Source organism: Salvelinus fontinalis, chromosome 41, assembly GCF_029448725.1.
Source record: "Salvelinus fontinalis isolate EN_2023a chromosome 41, ASM2944872v1, whole genome shotgun sequence".
NCBI classification, from domain to species: Eukaryota; Metazoa; Chordata; class Actinopteri; order Salmoniformes; family Salmonidae; genus Salvelinus; species Salvelinus fontinalis.
This window is the reverse complement of record NC_074705.1, coordinates 7,965,745-7,984,521: the sequence shown is the minus strand read 5'-3', so window position 1 is coordinate 7,984,521 and position 18,777 is coordinate 7,965,745. Positions and strand designations below refer to the sequence as shown.

Below are 18,777 nucleotides of genomic sequence, written 5' to 3'. Positions count from 1 at the left end.
GATATGCTGAAATAAAAACTCGGTAATTCACGAAACCGTGCCTGGTCCTGCGTTTTCAATCGCTCAAACGTTAGGCCTATCTGTGCGTTTCTGTGTGTGTGTTGCGTGATGCTGATGACGCGATGATCCGCAAGCCATAGAGGGATCGATGGAGACTAGTATAGATGGAGACATACCGATAGAGGGAGGGAAGACATCGTGGCACTAGAACTATAGTTTATGGGAATATCAAGTAGAGAGAGAAAGAGATAAATATAGCTTCAACAACGAGAGAGATAGAGAGATAGTGTGAGAGAGAACACGAGCTGTGAATTCTCGGACGACATGAGATCTCTACATGAATAGTATAAAATGCTTTAAAACTCAGCGTTTTGCCTTACAAACGTGTTGTCCGAAGACAGCCACTAAAACAGGACTACACATCAAGTTCAGGTATGTAACACTTAACCACAACCAGATCCATCTTTTGAAAAATCCGTTAGTCTATGTTAGTAAGAGAATGTTGATATTGTGTGGCGTTGCCTCTCTTGGACGGTTACGCACGCGATTCTTGCCTTGGTAAATATGGGGCAGCAGTTTTTTTATTGCAAACCGTTCATTTTATTTCTACCATATGTTAAAATTCATCTGTACATGTATGTTGCTGTTACTGCGTCATAAACCATGTGAATTATCGTCAGGAATGCGCGAGAGGGAGAGAGGATGATATTCCATGCAGGGATCTAACATGTCTCGTTTTGAGGATTTGGACGATGTGATGCGCCTGTGAAATTATGCCACCAAAGCGAGATGGCGTTTCTTCTTCCTGTGGTATTTTATGAATGAAAGGGGCAGAGTAGGTTACCCTGTGATGTCGTATTCTAGACCCACTGACAACAAACGCGGTCGTTTTTAACTCTTTCTTTCCCTATAGCATACCCTGTTGCAAGCCCGCGGTGGACATGCATTATTACACACACACACGCGCACACACGCACAGTAGGCTACATTCCACCAACATGATGGCAACGTGACGTATAGTCTGACTAACAGTAAGCCTATGCTAAACCATTTTTAATCCCTCCATATTTTCAGGGGGTCCATCTAGACAGTGTATGCTTGCCCGATTAACGTTATGTGTGCTGTTTATGGCAGGCTTTCTTCCATGACTATCCTTGCTGTAAGTGTGTGTGTGTGTGTGTGTGTGTGTGTGCGTGCGTGCGTGCGTGCGTGCGTGCGTGTGTGTGTGTTCCCGGTCCTTGTGTTTGTTTGGGTTCATAGTAGGAGGGAGAAAAGATGAGAGGGAGGAGAGGGGGAGGGACGACAGTAATTCCAGTGATTAAGCGTTGTAGTGTAGCAGATGGTAGTAAAGAGAGATTGGACCATGGCTGCATGTGTGTCATCTTCCATGCCCACGTTATAGTTGCATCATAACAGTTTGTGGACTGAGCTATGATGAGTGGACACATCAGAGTTAGGGTTAGTAATTGTCCTTACTACTGTCCTTTCTAGCATGGGGATATGGTGACCAGCAAGGGCCTGAATTACTGATGTCCTTTCTAGCATGGGGATATGGTGACCAGCAAGGGCCTGAATTACTGATGTCCTTTCTAGCATGGGGATATGGTGACCAGCAAGGGCCTGAATTACTGATGTCCTTTCTAGCATGGGGATATGGTGACCAGCAAGGGCCTGAATTACTGATGTCCTTTCTAGCATGGGGATATGGTGACCAGCAAGGGCCTGAATTACTGATGTCCTTTCTAGCATGGGGATATGGTGACCAGCAAGGGCCTGAATTACTGATGTCCTTTCTAGCATGGGGATATGGTGACCAGCAAGGGCCTGAATTACTGATGTCCTTTCTAGCATGGGGATATGGTGACCAGCAAGGGCCTGAATTACTGATGTCCTTTCTAGCATGGCACATGAGTGTACTGAAAGTATAATAAACACGTTTTTATGAGTGGCACCTGTTTCCTTTGATGTTCATGTGATTTTTGGCTGCACCTCACACTGGTGCTGTCTGTTCCTCTCCTGCTGTCTGTCTGTTCCTCTCCTGCCATCCGTCTGTCCGCTCCTCTCCTGCTGTCTGTCTGTCCACTCCTCTCCTGCTGTCTGTCTGTCCACTCCTCTCCTGCTGTCTGTCTGTCTGCTTCTCTCCTGCTGTCTGTCTGTCTGCTTCTCTCCTGCTGTCTGTCTGTCCGCTCATCTCCTGCTGTCTGTCTGTCCACTCCTCTCCTGCTGTCTGTCTGTCTGCTCATCTCCTGCTGTCTGTCTGTCCACTCCTCTCCTGCAGTCTGTCTGTCTGCTTCTCTCCTGCTGTCTGTCTGTCCGCTCATCTCCTGCTGTCTGTCTGTCCAGTCCTCTCCTGCAGTCTGTCTGCCCGCTTCTCTCCTGCTGTCTGTCTGTCCGCTCATCTCCTGCTGTCTGTCTGTCCACTCCTCTCCTGCTGTCTGTCTGTCTTTTTCTCTCCTGCTGTTTGTCTGTCTTTTTCTCTCCTGCTGTCTGTCTGTCTTTTTCTCTCCTGCTGTCTGTCTGTCTTTTTCTCTCCTGCTGTCTGTCTGTCTTTTTCTCTCCTGCTGTATGTCTGTCTTTTTCTCTCCTGCTGTCTGTCTGTCTTTTTCTCTCCTGCTGTCTGTCTGTCTTTTTCTCTCCTGCATGCCCCCAGATACTGACCAGCAGGAGCATGGATCGTGGATGTCAGGATCAGCATAGTTTACTATCCTACACTGTGTGTGTGTGTGTGTGTGTGTGTGTGTGTGTGTGTGTGTGTGTGTGTGTGTGTGTGTGTGTGTGTGAGAGAGAGAGCGTGAAGGAGGCATGCTGCTAAGTTAAGACCTGGGAATTGGGTCAATGCAGACAGACCAGAAGAACAGAGAGGTTAAGCTCAATGATTAGCTGCTAAGCCTAGACCCCTGTGGTGCAATCTGTAACACACACACATGCATAAACACACTTATATACAAACACACACACACACACACACACACACACACTAAGCTCATCTTAATGTCGGCGAAATCTGTTGGAGTGGTGGAATGAAGGGATTGTTGTCTAGAACTGGGATGAAGACAGGTTAAGAAGTGGTTTTAAATGTTCTACAAACAAAGCTTTCTAATGTGAAATATATATGCGGGACACCAAGATTTTACTGCTTATTTCCTCTGTTTGCATCACTCTCCATCACACCCGCGCACAGACACGTGCATGCATGCACACCCACAGACAGAACAGATGAAGCATTGAAGCAGTGTGTGAGTACTTGTGAAAAGTCAGAGTGAGTAGAAACCCAGTCAGAGTTTGATTCCATTCTATACATCTGTATGGAATTGTGTGTGTGTGTGTGTGTGTGTGTGTGTGTGTGTGTGTGTGTGTGTGTGTGTGTGTGTGTGTGTGTGTGTGTAGACTCCTGGACTCATGTGTAGTCAGTATGTATTTCCCGTGGCTGCAGACACACACACCTCTGCTAGCTGTGATAAGATCTGCCAGCAGAAGTCAGTCAAGGGTGTGTATGGAACTGTATTCATTCATACTGGCGACACACACATTTGCACATACACAAAAAGTTGACAGGTGTGTGTGCGACAGACAGACAGTCAGTCTCTCAGGCAGCTAACCACTGAGACTGTCAGACACATACACATACACACACACACACACACACACACACGGGAGAAGATGATTGGAGAGATGAGGAGAAGAGAGAGAAAGACAAATGCTGAGTAGAGTAGTATTGGTCTGTGCCAAAGTGATCTCCTAATGTAGAGTTGGCTGGGCTGGTTCAGGCTGGTCCAGATGCATTTACACCATCCATTCATTAAAAGTCTATCCTTCCATCTCTATTCATCAGAGAAGGGGAGGAAAGAAAGATGGTCAGAGTGAGACAGTCCAATTTGGTAAGAGTGTCATCAATCTCTGTACCCTAGTGTCAAGGACGGAAGAGGGTGTGTGTGTGTGTGTGTGTGTGTGTGTGTGTGTGTGTGTGTGTGTGTGTGTGTGTGTGTGTGTGTGTGTGTGTGTGTGTGTGTGTGTGTGTGTGTGTGTGTGTGTGCACCTTTAGACTGAAATTTCCACATTGGTCCATGAATAGTAGTATGTCTGCACCTAGTGGTGTTCTAGTTTGAAGTGAGATTGTAATTCCAGTGTTGTCATTTGGTGTTAGAGGTCCTTATAACCAGTGTTTAGCCCCAGAGCTGTTCAATAACACATGCGCACACACACACACATACTGCCAAGAATGCAGAATAGTAATTGAGGAATAGGTTCAGATACAGAAAGATGAGTTGTGGTAAGTTAATGGTAGTTCAAAGCTTTTGTTTCATCAGGGATACCCCCTTAGTCAGTACATGTGTCGGTCTCTACCTGGAGTCAGTACATGTGTCTGTCTCTACCTGGGGTCAGTACATGTGTCTGTCTCTACCTGGGGTCAGTACATGTGTCTGTCTCTACCTGGAGTCAGTACATGTGTCTGTCTCTACCTGGGGTCAGTACATGTGTCTTTTTCTACCTGGAGTCAGTCTATGTGTCTGTTTCTACCTGGGGTCAGTACATGTGTCTGTCTCTACCTGGGGTCAGTACATGTGTCTGTCTCTACCTGGGGTCAGTACATGTGTCTGTCTCTACCTGGGGTCAGTACATGTGTATGTCTCTACCTGGGGTCAGTACATGTGTCTGTCTCTACCTGGGGTCAGTACATGTGTCTGTCTCTACCTGGGGTCAGTCTATGTGTCTGTTTCTACCTGGGGTCAGTCTATGTGTCTGTTTCTACCTGGGGTCAGTCTATGTGTCTGTTTCTACCTGGGGTCAGTCTATGTGTCTGTTTCTACCTGGGGTCAGTACATGTGTCTGTCTCTACCTGGGGTCAGTCTATGTGTCTGTTTCTACCTGGGGTCAGTACATGTGTCTGTTTCTACCTGGGGTCAGTACATGTGTCTGTCTCTACCTGGGGTCAGTCTATGTGTCTGTTTCTACCTGGAGTCAGTCTATGTGTCTGTCTCTACCTGGGGTCAGTCTATGTGTCTGTCTCTACCTGGGGTCAGTCTATGTGTCTGTTTCTACCTGGGGTCAGTACATGTGTCTGTTTCTACCTGGGGTCAGTACATGTGTCTGTTTCTACCTGGGGTCAGTACATGTGTCTGTCTCTACCTGGGGTCAGTACATGTGTCTGTCTCTACCTGGGGTCAGTCTATGTGGCTGTTTCTACCTGGGGTCAGTCTATGTGTCTGTTTCTACCTGGGGTCAGTCTATGTGTCTGTTTCTACCTGGGGTCAGTACATGTGTCTGTTTCTACCTGGGGTCAGTACATGTGTCTGTCTCTACCTGGGGTCAGTACATGTGTCTGTCTCTACCTGGGGTCAGTACATGTGTCTGTCTCTACCTGGGGTCAGTCTATGTGGCTGTTTCTACCTGGGGTCAGTCTATGTGTCTGTTTCTACCTGGGGTCAGTACATGTGTCTGTCTCTACCTGGGGTCAGTACATGTGTCTGTTTCTACCTGGAGTCAGTACATGTGTCGGTCTCTACCTGGGGTCAGTCTATGTGTCTGTCTCTACCTGGGGTCAGTCTATGTGTCTGTCTCTACCTGGGGTCAGTCTATGTGTCTGTCTCTACCTGGGGTCAGTACATGTGTCTGTCTCTACCTGGAGTCAGTCTATGTGTCTGTTTCTACCTGGGGTCAGTCTATGTGTCTGTCTCTACCTGGGGTCAGTACATGTGTCTGTTTCTACCTGGGGTCAGTACATGTGTCTGTCTCTACCTGGGGTCAGTCTATGTGGCTGTTTCTACCTGGGGTCAGTCTATGTGGCTGTTTCTACCTGGGGTCAGTCTATGTGTCTGTTTCTACCTGGGGTCAATCTATGTGTCTGTTTCTACCTGGGGTCAGTTTATGTGTCTGTTTCTACCTGGGGTCAGTACTTGTGTCTGTCTCTACCTGGGGTCAGTACATGTGTCTGTTTCTACCTGGAGTCAGTCTATGTGTCTGTTTCTACCTGGGGTCAGTACATGTGTCTGTCTCTACCTGGGGTCAGTACATGTGTCTGTCTCTACCTGGGGTCAGTACATGTGTCTGTCTCTACCTGGGGTCAGTACATGTGTCTGTCTCTACCTGGGGTCAGTCTATGTGTCTGTTTCTACCTGGGGTCAGTACATGTGTCTGTCTCTACCTGGGGTCAGTACATGTGTCTGTCTCTACCTGGGGTCAGTCTATGTGTCTGTTTCTACCTGGGGTCAGTACATGTGTCTGTCTCTACCTGGGGTCAGTCTATGTGTCTGTCTCTACCTGGGGTCAGTACATGTGTCTGTTTCTACCTGGGGTCAGTCTATGTGTCTGTCTCTACCTGGAGTCAGTACATGTGTCTGTCTCTACCTGGAGTCAGTACATGTGTCTGTCTCTACCTGGGGTCAGTACATGTGTCTGTCTCTACCTGGGGTCAGTACATGTGTCTGTTTCTACCTGGGGTCAGTACATGTGTCTGTCTCTACCTGGAGTCAGTACATGTGTCTGTCTCTACCTGGGGTCAGTACATGTGTCTGTCTCTACCTGGGGTCAGTCTATGTGTCTGTCTCTACCTGGGGTCAGTACATGTGTCTGTCTCTACCTGGGGTCAGTACATGTGTCTGTCTCTACCTGGGGTCAGTCTATGTGTCTGTCTCTACCTGGGGTCAGTCTATGTGGCTGTTTCTACCTGGGGTCAGTCTATGTGTCTGTCTCTACCTGGGGTCAGTCTATGTGTCTGTCTCTACCTGGGGTCAGTCTATGTGGCTGTTTCTACCTGGGGTCAGTCTATGTGTCTGTCTCTACCTGGGGTCAGTCTATGTGGCTGTTTCTACCTGGGGTCAGTCTATGTGTCTGTCTCTACCTGGGGTCAGTCTATGTGGCTGTTTCTACCTGGGGTCAGTCTATGTGTCTGTCTCTACCTGGGGTCAGTACATGTGTCTGTCTGTACCTGGGGTCAGTCTATGTGTCTGTCTCTACCTAGGGTCAGTACATGTGTCTGTTTCTACCTGGGGTCAGTCTATGTGGCTGTTTCTACTTGGGGTCAGTACATGTGTCTGTCTCTACCTGGGGTCAGTCTATGTGTCTGTCTCTACCTGGGGTCAGTACATGTGTCTGTCTCTACCTGGGGTCAGTCTATGTGTCTGTCTCTACCTGGGGTCAGTACAGTACTCTTTTTTTCACCTTTTACCTCTAACCTCTGTTTTATGATCTCCACAAAATAACTGCAATTCTCTCTCTCTCTCTCTCTCTCTACCTCTCTCTCTCTCGTTTTAATACTGTGCCCAGGCAGTAGGGGGCAGCATGCCTGAGCAGAGTAATGACTACAGGGTGGTGGTGTTTGGAGCGGGGGGAGTGGGGAAGAGCTCCCTGGTCCTACGCTTCGTTAAAGGCACCTTCAGGGACACCTATATTCCCACTGTGGAGGACACCTATCGACAGGTGAGACAGGGACACCTATATTTCCCACTGTGGAGGACACCTATCGACAGGTGAGACAGGGACACCTATATTCCCACTGTGGAGGACACCTATCGACAGGTGAGACAGGGAGAGGAGGAGGAGGAGAGGAAGGAAGACCGAGGCTGTGTCTGGAATGGAACCCTAATCCCTGTTTAGTCCACTACTTTGACCATGGCCTGTACATAGTGCACTTCAGAGAATAGGGTGCCGTTTCAGACAAAACGATGCATTGACAGGTAATCAGGGATGGGCAGCAGGCCAACTGCGTAATGACCATATGTAGTGTGTCCAGAGGGATAATTTATCCACTGATCTGATGCACCAAGTCAAATGATACAACTTAGTGATCAAAAGAGCATTGAGTATAAGCAATGTTTTTCAGTGAATGATCATGTAATATCCTAATGATACTAATTATGTGTGTATGTTTGTGTGTGTCTACAGGTGATCAGCTGTGATAAGAGTGTGTGTACGCTCCAGATAACTGATACAACAGGCAGTCACCAGTTCCCTGCCATGCAGAGGCTGTCCATATCTAAAGGACATGCCTTCATACTGGTCTACTCTGTAACCAGCAAACAGTCACTGGAGGAACTCAAACCTATTTACCAACAGGTGTGTGTGTGTGTGTGTGTGTGTGTGTGTGTGTGTGTGTGTGTGTGTGTGTGTGTGTGTGTGTGTGTGTGTGTGTGTGTGTGTGTGTGTGTGTGTGTGTGTGTGTGTGTGTGTGTGTGTGTGTGTGTGTGTGTGTGTGTGTGTGTGACTGTGTGTCTGTGACTGTGTGAGACTGTGTGTCTGTGACTGTGTGAGACTGTGTGTCTGTGACTGTGTGTGACTGTGTGTCTGTGACTGTGTGTGACTGTGTGTGACTGTGTGTCTGTGACTGTGTGTCTGTGACTTGGTGTGACTGTGTGTGTGACTGTGTTCTAATCTCTCCTTCTGTTCTTCAGGTAATAGCCATAAAGGGGAACATAGAGGCCATCCCCATCATGTTGGTGGGCAACAAGAGTGATGAGACCCAGAGAGAGGTGGAGACTAAAGATGGAGAGGCACAGGTCTGTAACGTTAGACATCTGAAATGTAAAAATAAAATAATAAATCTGACCTGGGTTCAGTAGACCTACATAATGTCAAATACATTAAAATATCGATTCAGTTTGGAATAGTGACAAAAGTGCAAACATCAAGTTAAATAAAGCCCACCTCAAAGTAGTTGATATTTATATTTTACCCAGGTCTGGTATTGTTGGGCCGATTACTGTAAAGCGAATTCCCTTTCAACTTTCTCCTGTTAATAACATTAATAAAATGAATTCCATTAATAATCCTACTGTGTGGTCTTCAAGGCGACCACGTGGAAGTGTGCGTTCATGGAGACGTCAGCTAAGACCAACCACAACGTGACCGAGCTGTTCCAGGAGCTGCTCAACCTGGACAAGAAGAGAAACATGAGTCTCAACATCGACGGCAAACGGTCCGGGAAACAGTCCAGAGCTGAGAGACTGAAGGGAAAATGTAGTGTCATGTAGAGAGGAGGAGAGGAGAGAGGGATGGAGGGAGGGAGGAAGGTAACCAGGAAGACAGAAAGTGCGAGGATAGAAGAGAAGGAATGGGGAAGAGAAAGGGAAGAGAGGGAGAGAAAGAGAAGAGAGTGAAGAGACCTCAGGACCACTGGTGGGTTCTATACCTCGCCCTCTCAGTATCCTCCTCTCTCGTCTCCTGTCTGCCTGACCAGGGTCCTAACCCTCTATACAGTCCCACTGTAGTTAAAAGATTTGGGGGGGTAGTCTGAACATGACTCAAACCCACAACCCTGCATCTGTCAGCATCAGTCCAACACCTCAGCCATTACGCCGTGAGGTCCCAACCTCTTGGCGAGGTCACTAGATGTTACACTAGGGACACTCCAACATAATGTACATATCCTATGTATACATGGCCTCCCTCCCTAGCACCTCTGAAAGATACAGACAGTATACCCCCTAACCTTCTCTGTCATCATGCAAAATGGACAATCCTCTTAACTCGTCATTCAAAATGGCTTTTAAATCATTATTTGAACTGCAGAAATGTTGAACTTGTGACATCAATAATCCCTCTAAGACTTTAGCTCAGTGTTAAAACAAGGGAAGGACAGAGGTTCACGTCTGACCTGGAATCCGAGGAAAGGGTACATGGGAAAGAAACTGGACTGAAATGTTAGAAGTCTGCCTGGGTCACTTGGTAGTTGGACTGAAATGTTAAGAAGTCTGCTTGGGTCACTTGGTAGTTGGACTGAAATGTTAAGAAGTCTGCCTGGGTCACTTGGTAGTTGGACTGAAATGTTAAGAAGTCTGCCTGGGTCACTTGGTAGTTGGACTGAAATGTTAAGAAGTCTACCTGGGTCACTTGGTAGTTGGACTGAAATGTTAGAAGTCTGCCTGGGTCACTTGGTAGTTGGACTGAAATGTTAGAAGTCTGCCTGGGTCACTTGGTAGTTGGACTGAAATGTTAAGAAGTCTGCCTGGGTCACTTGGTAGTTGGACTGAAATGTTAGAAGTCTGCCTGGGTCACTTGGTAGTTGGACTGAAATGTTAAGAAGTCTGCCTGGGTCACTTGGTAGTTGGACTGAAATGTTAAGAAGTCTACCTGGGTCACTTGGTAGTTGGACTGAAATGTTAAGAAGTCTGCCTGGGTCACTTGGTAGTTGGACTGAAATGTTAGAAGTCTGCCTGGGTCACTTGGTAGTTGGACTGAAATGTTAAGAAGTCTACCTGGGCCACTTGGTAGTTGGACTGAAATGTTAAGAAGTCTGCCTGGGTCACTTGGTAGTTGGACTGAAATGTTAAGAAGTCTGCCTGGGTCACTTGGTAGTTGGACTGAAATGTTAAGAAGTCTGCCTGGGACACTTGGTAGTTGGACTGAAATGTTAAGAAGTCTACCTGGGACACTTGGTAGTTGGACTGAAATGTTAAGAAGTCTGCCTGGGTCACTTGGTAGTTGGACTGAAATGTTAAGAAGTCTACCTGGGTCACTTGGTAGTTGGACTGAAATGTTAAGAAGTCTACCTGGGACACTTGGTAGTTGGACTGAAATGTTAAGAAGTCTGCTTGGGTCACTTGGTAGTTGGACTGAAATGTTAAGAAGTCTGCCTGGGTCACTTGGTAGTTGGACTGAAATGTTAAGAAGTCTGCCTGGGTCACTTGGTAGTTGGACTGAAATGTTAAGAAGTCTACCTGGGACACTTGGTAGTTGGACTGAAATGTTAAGAAGTCTACCTGGGACACTTGGTAGTTGGACTGAAATGTTAAGAAGTCTGCCTGGGTCACTTGGTAGTTGGACTGAAATGTTAAGAAGTCTGCCTGGGTCACTTGGTAGTTGGACTGAAATGTTAAGAAGTCTGCCTGGGTCACTTGGTAGTTGGACTGAAATGTTAAGAAGTCTGCCTGGGCCACTTGGTAGTTGGACTGAAATGTTAAGAAGTCTGCCTGGGTCACTTGGTAGTTGGACTTTGGTTGGATGGACGATGGAGTGGACTTGGAACATGTGAAGAGTTATTAGAAAAGTTTGTTGTGGGATTTGGACTGGGAATACTGTGGATGATGTCGTTGGGAATGTTTGCGTCGGTTGGCTTTGGTCCTTGTTGTTTCATGTGAGGAGCCTTTCTGTTGGTCTTGTGTTTCCCATGCCAAGCAGCTGAATCCTCTTCATACACAGAGAGGATGGAGTGACGACTCTACTCGACGGAGGAAAGACACTCGATTAGTTTTATGCCATGCAAATACCATCACATTGCACTTAATGTCACACATACACACACAAATATAAATGCACACGCACACGCTTTTTGGAGACCATTGGTCATTCACCAAGTGTATTCCTACATAGTATGTAAATGAAAAAGGAGTGATATTATTATGTAAATGTAATTATATCATTGTCCCAAACACCTCTATTGGTTTATGTAAAGCAATAAGGTTGTTTGTCAAAGTACAGAATATATACTCCAGGTGGAAGTTGACCCTAACCCGCAGATCTAGGATCAGCTTACTCCCCAAATCATAACTTTAACCATTAGGGGGGAATGCAAAACTGATCTTAGATCAGCATCTATGGACAAAGTCATCCTACTTCTTACTATACAGGAGAGCTAAAAGCACAATCATTTGATTGACGTTTTTGTTTTTTGTTTTACCATATTCCGTTATCTATCTTGCAGAATAAATAACTGTCAATATATTTTGAACAGAGGTGGGGGAAGGAGGGAGGAGCTATCCAGTGGTTATTATTCCAGGTGACTTGTAATGTATACAGTGTACGGTATTTAAACGTGTGTTAAGGTCACCATAAGGCTGTGGATTGGTTATATAGCACGGTATTGTAACGAAACAGACAAAAAGGTTAACCTGCATCTCAAATGGCACCCTATTCCCTATATAGTGCACTACTTTTTTATGCTCTGATCTAAAGTAATTCACTAGTAATTCACTATATAGGGTACCATTTAGAACATACTATGTGAGGGAACCCAGATCTAAACTGTCTTTCTGGAATAACACCGTTGGACCCAAAGAAGTAGAAAACACCACTTCATATCTCTCTCTAATAAAGAAGTAGAAAACACCACTTCATATCTCTCTCTAATAAAGAAGTAGAAAACACCACTTCATATCTCTCTCTAATAAAGAAGTAGAAAACACCACTTCATATCTCTCTAATAAAGAAGTAGAACACCACTTCATATCTCTCTCTAATAAAGAAGTAGAAAACACCACTTCATATCTCTAATAAAGAAGTAGAAAACACCACTTCATATCTCTCTAATAAAGAAGTAGAAAACACTACTTCATATCTCTAATAAAAAAGTAGAAAACACCACTTCATATCTCTCTCTAATAAAGAAGTAGAAAACACCACTTCATATCTCTCTAATAAAGAAGTAGAAAACACCACTTCATATCTCTCTAATAAAGAAGCACTGAACTGATTGAGTTTCAACCAGGGATTGGAGTTCATTTTCAATTCAGAATATTCATTGAAATTCTGTTCATGAAAGGAAAAATCTGTGGGCAAATCAATGGGCAAATTGAATAGACTGAATTAGAAAGGGAATGGTCCCCATCCCTGGTGGACACAGTGTATTGGGTATTGAGAAGGTACGTTGTGTTGCTATGTGCTGTGTTATACTTATGGCTCAAATGTTTTGCTGACCTCATGACCTGACCAGGAAAACGCTGATCCCCAGTCGTAGGCTATAGCTAAGGCTCAGGGTTGTTCCTGTTCAGATCACATGCTCAGGAAAAGGTCCTGGATCTGATTAGAAGACAGTGTTATAGTGCAGTATTACATTAGAACTATAATATAGTATTCAGTCATCTATTATTCAGACCAGATTGACAAACCCCTCATTTTAGTGAATTATGTGGAACGTTCTACATCAAATAGTATCAAACTAGTATGTTGTGTGTGTGTGTGTGTACAGTGCACTCAACAGTGTTAGTTTGAATCAGCACAGACACCTTTCCCCCATCCTCCCACAATATTCACTGTGTGTTAATGCAGTTTTATGAAGTGTCTGTCAGAGGTTCCCTGTGGAGATGACCCACACGTTCTGCATGAGTCAGACTGCTTAGGCTCATACACACACACACACACACACACACACACACACACACACACACACACACACACACACACACACACACACACACACACACACACACACACACACACACACACACACACACACACACACACACACACACACACACACACACACACACACACACACACACACATGTACTGTACACAGTACACACACACACACAAATACACAGGCATACCAAGCAGACAGCGAGCAGTCCTCTGTGCCACAGAAACCTCATTATCTGCGTCTCACGTCTCACCCTATCCCATGATGTGATTCTGATCAAAAGTAGTGCACTACATAGGGAATAGGGTGTCGTGAGGTTTGCACATTCTCTTTTTCTGCACTACTGTGTCACCCTGTAACCCGTCTGTTGTACGCTTCCTATTAGTTTTACCACTCCCCTTCACTGCACATCTGTACATAGCTGTAAATAGCAATTAGAGTTATATAGCTGGAGGTGGATATAGAGTCTATAGAGGACTTAGGAACGTTAGGGAATGGTGACATCATGGCCCCCTTTGCCCTCTTCAAAGAATTGTGGGTAGTGTGGTTCTCTTAGGGGTGAAAAGATAGAGCTGCCAACTGTGATTCCACAAAATGTTATTATAATCAGAGAAGGGATGGACCCTGAGGAAGATCGCTCACCTCTTTGGTGGAACACCTGGGGGACTGGCCAGAGCCAAAATGGGCGGAGTCCTCCAGAAATTAACCAATGAGAGGGTTTCTTTTTTCGCGTGTGTAGTTTAGTGCTGGATCCACACACCAAACTAGACTTTCCTCACAAATATATCAATAACATGATTTACGTGAAAGTCTGATTTTGTTGTATGTCAAGTTAGGAATGGGTTCAGAGAGCATTCCTATAATGACTCAGGAATGGACAAAGAGGCTGCTGTATGGCTGAACCAAAACCAAGATAGAAGCACACAGAACAGAGCTGATATGATTCTAGAAAAGATTATACAAGCCAGATAGTTGTCTGTTCTACGTAGTTTCTATCTGAAAAAGCCCCTACAGCCTTTCACTGATGTATGTTATCAGAAAGTCATGTAGCTGGAAACTGGGTACTGGTCATGTTGCAGAAGAGAAGTGACACAAAGGACTATGGGAAGAGTAGTTCATTGAGTGTAGTTTATCAGAAACATGTTATATAAACTCAAGCCTTCCAGGGATGCAGTTTGGAATCATACTCAAGCCTTCCAGATCATACTATCAGCCCAGAAACAACTCATAGCCCCTAGAAGTTAAAATATCTGAAGGGACTGGATAGGGGACAGGGTTAACTATTAGGCTTTGAGGAACTTCCGCCATATCGTTTACGCTTGTCTGCTCTGCCAAACACAAAACGTGGAAGTGCCTTGAAGTTGTTTTTGGACCGGGCCTCTGAGGGGTGCAATGACTTCTGGGTAGTGTAGTTCTACTAACCTCCATCTCTGTCCTTCCCTTCCTGCATGGCCCCAATAAGTGTTCCTCCCAGCCAGCATGAGAACCAATAAGGACGCAAACTGTGAAATTAACATATTTGTATTTTATTATTAGAATTATTCTGCATTAATAATGGCTTTGGTTTGAAAAGGGTAACTGTTTTTAATCTCTTATTGTTTTTGTAAACATGCATTTTGTTTGGACCTTTTTTTAACATCACGATCATGTATAGACATTTTATTATTTAATTTTTAATATAGTTATTATTATAATTATTATAGCTATTTATTCTAGCAATAGTCTTCCTACTATAATGTACTGTGGCAATGCATCCTAACTATAAGATATCATGTATATGAATAAATTATCATATCGAATCTGCAAAAGGATTTTCCTAATAAAAACAACAGTTAAGAATCTGCCTTATGTGTGATATTTCCTTTCACAATGTGTGTGAAATGACAGAAAGATGAGCTGGTCTGAGACCTGATGACTACTGTTGGCTCCTATATTGAACACCTAGGATTTTGCTTAGTGGGCTGACAATGTCTTGCATTGTATAGATCAAGGTTTCCCAAACTCGGTCCTGGGCCCCCCCATGAGCGCACTTTTAGTTTTTTGTCCCAGCACTACACAGCTGATTCAAATAGTCAAAGCTTGATGATGAGTTTGTTATTTGAATCAGCTGTGTAGTGCTAGGGCAAAACCCAAAATGTGTACCCAGGGGGGTGTATAGGACCGAGTATAGGAAACCCTGGTATAGATAACCGGGTTAGATACCAGGTCGGTTACGTGGACTGATGGTGCGCTCAAGAATTGATGGAGTATGAGTATGTCCCCCCCCCCCCCCCCCCCCCCCCCAAAAAAAAGACACACAATAAAGCTCTGAATGGCAAAAATCTTTTGGAAAGGTCATCCAACTCAGAATTACAAGTCAGAAACTCGGGCATCATCCTAGAGCCCCGACTTCTCTGACCTGAAGATCACTGATGTCATGATTTTTCCCAATCAGAGCTTGTTTCTTTTCAGACATCCAAGTTGTCTAGAACGCACCATGACAACAGCATGCAGCCTCATACTGTGTCATAATACTGTTCTCCACTCCCTGACAGCATGGCTGCAAAGCAAAGCACAGTCTCTCTATCTGCTTGAGGATTCTTCAGCCAATGTGGTTGCTATGGCAACTCAGTGACGGCGACGGTTGCCGCGTCAGAATGTGGTGTGATCCAGGTGATGCGTTACGACAGCCATAGATCTTCTAGGCAGAGTGTGTGTGTGTGTGTGTGTGTGTGTGTGTGTGTGTGTGTGTGTGTGTGTGTGTGTGTGTGTGTGTGTGTGTGTGTGTGTGTGTGTGTGTGTGTGTGTGTGTGTGTGTGTGTGTGTGTGTGTGTGTGTGTGTGTGTGTGTGTGTGTGTGTGTGTGATGTAATGTGAATAGACCTGAGGTTAGCAGCCTTCTGTTGGATCATTATGAGGGTGACACACACCCTGATAACACACACACACCCTTCACGTGCCTCCGAGGTTACACAAACATACACTCTTGATGCCATCCTTGTTAAAGTGTAACTAATTAGCCTCTAACATCACTGACATAATGCTGTTTACATACAACACACACCGTTAACACTGTTTTAACATCCACCATCAAAAACACAGTTGACCCTGTTTTAACATACACCATCAAAAACACAGTTGACCTCGTTTTAACATCCACCATCAAAAACACAAACACAGTTGACCTCGTTTTAACATTCACCATCAAAAACACAGTTGACTCTGTTTTAACATCCACCATCAAAAACACAAACACAGTTGACTCTGTTTTAACATCCACCATCAAAAACACAGTTGACTCTGTTTTAACATACACCATCAAAAACACAGTTGACTCTGTTTTAACATACACCATCAAAAACACAGTTGACTCTGTTTTAACATACACCATCAAAAACACAAACACAGTTGACCTCATTTTAACATTCTCCATCAAAAACACAAACACAGTTGACCCTGTTTTAACATAGAGACTATAAAACACAAACACAGTTGACCCTGTTTTAACATAGAGACTATAAAACACAAACACAGTTGACCCTGTTTTAACATAGAGACTATAAAACACAAACACAGTTGCCCCTTTTTTAACATAGAGACTATAAAACACAAACACAGTTGACCCTGTTTTACCATAGAGACTATAAAACAAACAACACACACACACCCGACACAGGGTATAATGAAGTTAACGGCCATCTCATGGAGAGAAGTTTCTCACAGGCTCTATGAGTCAGAGAAAGGTGGAAAGAGAGAACGGGGAGAGAGAGAGTGTGTATGTGTCCCTTTAGTCACCACTCATGAGTCATATATTGTATAGAGAGACTGTGGCCATTTTGGTTTCAACACATAACTATGACAATGCTCTTAGATAACTGCAACGTTCTGTAGTTTGTGTTAGTGCTTTAGCCACTACTCACATCAAAGAGAGAGGGAGGGAGAAAGAGGGAGGGAGAGAGAGACAGAGGGAGGGAGGAGAGAAAAAGAGGAATGAGAGAGAGAGATGGAAGAAAGATGGAGGGAAAAAGAGAAAGGAGAGAGAGAGACATTAAAGGAGAGGAAATTAAAGCTAAATGTAGCATCAGCATAATTTCACACTTCAGTAGAAATGAGGCCAATGCGGTAAATGCTCCCTCCCTCCCTCCCTCCTTCCTTCCTTCCTTCCCTCCCTCCCTCCCTCCCTCCCTCCCTCCCTCCCTCCCTCCCTCGCTCTCTTTCTCCCTCTCTCCCTCCCTCGCTCTCGCTCTCTCTCTCCCTATCTCGTTCTCCCTCACTCCCTCGCTCTCTCTCCCTCTCTCTTTCTCACTCCCTCACTCTCTCCCTCTCTCTTTCTTTCTCCCTCCCTCCCTCGCTCTCTCTCTCCCTCTCTCTTTCTCCCTCCCTCCCTCTCTCCCTCTCTCTTTCTCCCTCCCTCCCTCCCTCCCTCCCTCTATCTCCCTCCCTCTCTCCCTCGCTCTCTCTCTCTACCTCTCTCTTTCTCCCCCCCTCCCTCGCTCTCTCCCTCTCCCTATCTCGTTCTCCCTACCTCCCTCGCTCTCTCTCTCTCCCTCCCTCACTCTCTCCCTCTCTCTTTCTTTCTCCCTCCCTCCCTCCCTCCCTCACTCTCTCTCTCTCTCTCCCTCCCTCACTCTCTCCCTCTCTCTTCCTCCCTCCCTCTCTGCCTCTATCTCCCTCCCTCCCTCGCTCTCTCTCTCTCCCTCTCTCTTTCTCCCTCCCTCCCTCGCTCTCTCCCTCTCTCTTTCTCCCTCCCTCCCTCGCTCTCTCTCTCCCTCTCTCTTTCTCCCTCCATCACTCTCCCTCCCTCCCTCCCTCCCTCCCTCACTCTCCCCCTCTCTTTCTACCTCACTCCCTCTTTCTCCCTCCCTCGCTCTCTCTCTCCCTCTCTCTTTCTCCCTCCATCACTCTCCCTCCCTCCCTCCCTCCCTCCCTCACTCTCCCCCTCTCTTTCTCCCTCCCTCGCTCTCTCTCTCTCCCTCTCTCTTTCTTCCTCCCTCACTCTCTCCCTCTCTCTCCCTCCCTTCCTCGCTCTCTTTCTCCCTCCCTCGCTCTCTCCCTCTCTCTTTCTCCCTCCCTCCCTCCCTCGCTCTCTCTCTCCCTCTCTCTTTCTCCCTCCCTCCCTTCCTCGCTCTCTCCCCCTCCCTCTCTCCCTTTCTCTTTCTCCCTCCCTCCCTCGCTCTCTCCCTCTCTCTTTCTCCTTCCCTCCCTCGCTCTCTCATTCTCACCCTACCTTTCTCTCTCTCTCTCCTCTCCCTGCTATTTTTAGCTCTCTGGTGGATATAAAAAGCCCACTAGAGTGGGGAATGACTATAGACTGCCACTGTATGGGAAACCTTGGCCTGCAGAGCTGCGTGTCTGTCTGTCTGTCTGTCTGTCTGTCTGTCTGTCTGTCTGTCTGTCTGTCTGTCTGTCTGTCTGTCTGTCTGTGTGTGTGTGTGTGTGTGTGTGTGTGTGTGTGTGTGTGTGTGTGTGTGTGTGTGTGTGTGTGTGTGTGTGTGTGTGTGTGTGTGTGTGTGTGTGTGTGTGTGTGTGTGTGTGTGTGTGTGTGCGTTTGCGTTTGCGTTTGCGTGATCAACTATAGGTGAAAAATACGGCAGAGATGTTCTGTTTACCAACCAGGCCTAGTATGTAGCTTGTATATCAGTCGGAATGAAGAGTCCTTTCCCTTTATAAATAACATTGAGTAAGGGCGCCTCCCTGCGTGTATATGTGTTACTGCACCCTACTGTTTGA

General features: G+C 45.8%; 1 protein-coding gene across 2 annotated transcripts; it reads left to right on the top strand.

Annotated features, from left to right (window-relative positions):
* The first annotated feature begins 79 nt into the window (after positions 1 to 79).
* On the top strand, positions 80 to 14,908 carry LOC129840636 (GTP-binding protein Di-Ras1-like). 2 transcript variants are annotated; one of them, XM_055908650.1, is made up of 5 exons: positions 80 to 432; positions 7,268 to 7,416; positions 7,882 to 8,052; positions 8,388 to 8,492; positions 8,784 to 14,908. In XM_055908650.1, exons 2-5 carry the CDS (start codon positions 7,279 to 7,281, stop codon positions 8,964 to 8,966), a joined length of 597 nt encoding a protein of 198 aa, XP_055764625.1. In that variant the 5' UTR covers positions 80 to 432; positions 7,268 to 7,278; the 3' UTR covers positions 8,967 to 14,908. The 2 variants fall into 2 exon arrangements, with proteins under 2 accessions (XP_055764625.1, XP_055764624.1); XM_055908649.1 differs by having other exon boundaries at positions 81 to 432; positions 7,264 to 7,416.
* Positions 14,909 to 18,777: the final 3,869 nt, after the last annotated feature.